The sequence below is a fragment of the Penaeus vannamei genome, chromosome 34 (assembly GCF_042767895.1).
Source record: "Penaeus vannamei isolate JL-2024 chromosome 34, ASM4276789v1, whole genome shotgun sequence".
Taxonomy (NCBI): Eukaryota; Metazoa; Arthropoda; class Malacostraca; order Decapoda; family Penaeidae; genus Penaeus; species Penaeus vannamei.
The window spans coordinates 21,311,965-21,316,964 of record NC_091582.1 but is presented as its reverse complement, the minus strand read 5'-3'; the positions used below and the strand labels follow the sequence as shown (position 1 = coordinate 21,316,964).

At 42.5% G+C, this 5,000-nt stretch overlaps 1 protein-coding gene across 2 annotated transcripts in view; it reads right to left on the bottom strand.

The window, feature by feature from the left end:
• The window catches only part of LOC113822011 (neprilysin-1), a 67,854-nt gene that overhangs the window by 22,400 nt on the left and 40,454 nt on the right, over positions 1 to 5,000 (bottom strand). For both annotated transcript variants that reach the window (XM_070113405.1, XM_070113406.1), the window contains exons 6-8: positions 4,990 to 5,000; positions 3,349 to 3,485; positions 1,547 to 1,643 (exon numbers count right to left, since the gene is read on the bottom strand). The exon at positions 4,990 to 5,000 is cut by the window's right edge and continues 109 nt beyond it. In XM_070113405.1, coding sequence (XP_069969506.1) covers positions 1,547 to 1,643; positions 3,349 to 3,485; positions 4,990 to 5,000 — 245 coding nt within the window. The remainder of the gene's footprint in view (positions 1 to 1,546; positions 1,644 to 3,348; positions 3,486 to 4,989) is intronic.

Sequence of the window (5,000 nt, the reverse complement as noted above, 5' to 3'; positions counted from 1 at the left end):
ATGGAAGGAACATGAGAGGATGAAAAAAGAAGAAAAGGAAGAGAAGGAGGGGGAACGAAAGGAGAAAAAAAGAGAGAGAGAGAGATTAAAAAAGAGTAAAAAAATCACATCAACAATTTTCTCCCAGCCACGCCCACCAAAAATCAACAGGCAATGACGTCACTCTCCCTCATTTTCCATTTAGACTCTCTTGTTCGCCTCATGAAAGAAAAGACATCTTTTAGCTTTTCCTTTTGTTTGACTCACAATCACTCCTTCTCCTTCCCTTGCTTGCCTATTTTTCTTTATTGTCTCATTCTCCTTCCCTTGCTTACCTAACAATCGCTTTTTTTCCTTTTTTGCCTCATTCTCCTTCCATTGCTTGCCTAACAATCGCTTTTTTTTCCTTTTTTGCCTCATTTTCCTTCTCTTGCTTGCCTCATACTCACTCTTTTCTCTTTATTCCCTCATTCTCCTTCCCTTTTTTGCCTTACACTCACTCTTTTCGTTTATTTCCTCATTGTCCTTCCCTTGCTTGCCTATTTTCCTTTATTGTCTCATTCTCCTTCTCTTGCTTGCCTCATACCCACTCTTCTCTCTTTATTACCTCATTCTCCTTCCCTTGCTTGCCTAACAATCACTCTTTTCCTTTATTGCCTTATTCTCCTTTCCTTACTGGCCTCACACTCGTTTTTTTCCTTTATTACCTATTTTTTTCGCTTCACTTCCTTACCTCACAATCACCCACGTCCCTTATCAACTCCCTCATAACTCTCCTCCTATTGCTTACCTCATATACACCCTTTTCCATCATTGCCTCACAACTCACTTTCTCTTGCTTATCTCATACTCACTCTTCTCCCTTATTACTTCATTCTCCTTCCCTTGCTTACCTTAGTCATCCTTACCCTGCTTACCTCTTATTTACCTTTCCTTGCTTCAGAATCGCCCTTTTCTTGCTTACCTCAATATCATACATTACTCTGATTTGCCTCATAATCTTTCTCCTGCTTCCCTTCATTTTATTCCCCCCTTTCTTACCTCGCTATCACCTTTCCTTTACTTACAATTAACCCTTTATCCTTACCTCACAATTATTCCTTCTCTACTTACCTATATGTTACCTTTCGTCCTTCTTGCCTATCAATCACCCTTAATTCCTACTCACCTCATAATCACCCTTTCCCTTCTACTCACCTGACAATCACCCTTAATTCATACTTACCTAATCACCCTTAATTCATACTTACCTCACAATCACCCTTTTCCTCCTACTTACCTCCCACTTCCCTTTCCCTCATACTTACCTCACAATCACCCTCTCTCTCCTACTTACCTCACAATCACCCTTTCCCTCCTACTCACCTCACAATCACCCTCCCTCCCTCTCACCTCACAATCACCCTTAATTCCTACTCACCTCACAATCACCCTTAAATCCTACTCACCTCACAATCACATTTCGCCTCCTACTCACCTCCCACCACCCTTTCCCTCCTACTCACCTCCCACCTTTCCCTCCTACTTACGCCCCAATCACCCCTTCTCCTACTTTCTACCTACTTACCTCACTCCTAAACTGCTGCCATAACTGCTGGAAGTAGTTACTGATGTAGGGCATATAACGAAGGACGAATCTCCACAGCAGGTAGTTTACAATCACCCTTTGGAAAGAGGGAGATAGAGAAAAAATAAAATAATTAGTGTGGATAGAAACATATGGATAAAGATCGTAATAATAAAAGAGTCTATGGAGATATTGAAAGGAGAGAGAGACCAAATAATTAGTGTGGATAGAAACACGTGAATAAAAATCGTAATAAAAAATAAAGAAGAGGGTGTATGGAGATATTGAAAGGAGAGAGAGAGACCAATAATACGAATAATAATGATGGAAAATTAATGGAGATATTGTTAAAGAATGAGTAGAAATATATGTGGAAATAAACAGGGAAAGTAGATAGCCCAGTAACCAGATAGGAAGAGAGAAATAGATTAAAAGTCGAGAGATACTCTGACAGATAAATAGATTCCAGAAAAAAATGAAATAAATCAATTTTTAACTTAATTTAACCAAGCGGAGAGACACAAACAAACTCTTCCCAAACAAACAAACAAACAAACCATACAAACAAATTCTTCCCAAACAAACAAACATACAAACCAAACAAAAACAACCAGACGCACAAACAGAAACAAATAAAGAGCAAAAAGAGAACCGAAATATAAATACACAGACTCACAAACAAGCACAAAAAGAGAACCAAAAAAACATAAACAATAAACACCCCCCAAAAAAACGCAAATATTAACACACACAAAACAAACATACAAACATCTCCCCCTCTAAAAAAAAAGAAAAGAAAACCGAAATGAAAAAGCACAAAAACACAAACAAAACACAAAAATAGAGAACCAAAATAAAAAAAAAACACATACAAACACAAACAAACACAAAAACAGAGAACCGAAAAAATACACAAACACAAACAAAACACAATAATAGAAAACCGATATAAAAAAGACAAAAAAACAACGCCAAACATCCCCAACCTCAAAACAAACAAACAAACACAGACCCGACACCAAAACCCCCCCTTCTTGGGCGTCTTCGAAAGCAGCTTCAGCCGATCGGAAATACTCGCATATCCGGTGCAATGGAGGCCGACGAACGCAAACAAACAAACAAAAACATATATATAAAACCGAAAATCACAAACACACACAAAATAAAACCTAAAAAAACACACACAAAAACACACAAATAAAACCGAAAAAAAACACACACAACAAACGCAATCAAACAACCCCCCTAAAAAAAACAAAAAAAACACACAATCAAACTCTCCCTCCCCTAAAAAAATCACACAAACATCCCCCCCCCAAAGCAAAACAACAACAATAACAACAACACAATCAAACATCCCCTTCACCCAAAGAAAAACAAACACAATAAAATACCCCCTCCTCCCCAAAAAACAAACACAAACAAACACTCTTCTCTCCTCCCTCCCCTCCCAACCCCCAAACAAGCAAACAACACAAACAAACATCCCTCCCCCAAAAAACACAAACAAACACCCCTCCCTCCCATCCCCCAAACAAGCAAACAAACACCCTTCTCCCCATCCCCCCTAAAAAAAAACACACACAAACAAACACAACCCTCCTCCCCTCCCCCCAAAAAAACACACAAACAAACACCCCTCCCTCCCCATCCCCCCAAACAAGCAAACAAACACCCCTCCCTCCCCTCCCATCACCCCCCCCCCAAAAAAAAAAAAAAACACAAAAACACACAAACAAACCCAACCTTCCTCCCAAACAACCCAACAACCCAAACAACCGAACAACCGAACAGATCCTCACTTCTTGGGCGTCTCCGACAGCAGCTTCACCAGATCGGGAATATATCCGCTGCAGTGGAGGCTGATGATGAGGGAATCCACGTCGAGGTCCAACTCGTACTGCTCGAGGGTGTAGCGCAGCATCCGACCCCACGCGATCTGAGGGCGAGGGGGTGAGGGTGGGTTAGATTGGGGTGGGTTTAAAGAGGGTGGGTGGGTTAGATTGGATGGGTTAGATTGGGTTGGTTAGATTTGGGTGGGTTAGATTGGGTGGGTTTAAAGAGGGTGGGTGGGTTAGATTGGGTGGTTTAAGGGTGGGTGGGTTAGATTTGGGTGGGTTGGGTGGGTAGGTTTAAGAGGGTGGGTTGGTTAGATTTGGGTGGGTTTAAAGAGGGTGGGTGAGTTAGATTGGGTGGGTTTAAAGAGGGTGGGTTAGATTGGGTGGGTGGGTTAGATTGGGTGGGTGGGTTTAGAAGGGTGGGTGGGATATAGGTGGGTTAGATTGGGTGGGTTTAGAAGGGTGGGTGGGTTAGATTTGGGTGGGTTAGATTGGGTGGGTTTAGAAGGGTGGGTAGGTAGGTTATATTTGGGTGGGTTAGATTGGGTGGGTTTAGAAGGGTGGGTGGGTTAGATTTGGGTGGGTTAGATTGAGTGGGTTAGATTGAGTGGGTTAGATTGGGTGGTGGGTTAGATTGGGTGAGATAGATTGGGTGGGTTTGAAGGGTGGGTGGGTTAGATTTGAGTGGGTTTAAAGAGGGTGGGTGAGTTTAGAAGGGTGGGTGGATTAGATTTGGGTAGGTTATATTTGGGTGGGTTAGATTGGGTGGGTTTAGAAGGGTGGGTGGGTTAGATTTGGGTGGGTTAGATTGAGTGGGTTAGATTGGGTGGGTGGGTTAGATTGGGTGAGATAGATTGGGTGGGTTTAGAAGGGTGGGTGGGTTAGATTGGGTGGGTTTAAAAGGGTGGGTGGGTTAGATTGGGTGGGTGGGTTAGGTTAAATCAATTAGAGTGAGTGGTTTAAGGTGAGTGGATTAGGGTGGGTTTAAAAAGGTGGGCGGGGTAGGTTTAGTGTTTAAAGATAAGTGGATATGGGTCAGTGGGCAGGGTAAGTAAGCAAGGGTGGGTTAGGGTGAGTGGATAAGGGTGAGTGGGTTACGGTGAAAAGGTTAGGGTGAGTGGGCTAGATTGAGTAAATGAGAGTGAGTGGTTTAAGGCGAGTGGATTAGGGTGGGTTTAAAAAGGTGGGCGGGGTAGATGGATAGGGGTAAGTGGGTTAGAGTGAGTGGATAAGGGTGAGTTGTTTAAGGTGAGTGGATAAGGGTGAATGGATAAGGGTGAGTGGCTAAGGGTGGGTTAGGGTGAGTGAGTTAGAAGACTTCGGTAACAAAATGGCAAACCAGTGATAAATAATAACAAAGGCCGTGATAAAAAAGAATAGACTGTAAAGGAGGTGATAAAGAAAGGAATATGTTCATGCGATGATAAAGGCTGGAAAAATAAATACACATAAATACCTGCCGACGGACCCGCTGCCTTCTGAAGGCTGGCCACAACTTCGGCACATCAAATCGACCTTAATATCAACCCTCCCTCCTAAGAAAACGTTTTTAATGCCCCATAACGACCAAGAACGACCTGCCATAACCCTCACAAAACGACTCACCTCGGGCACGA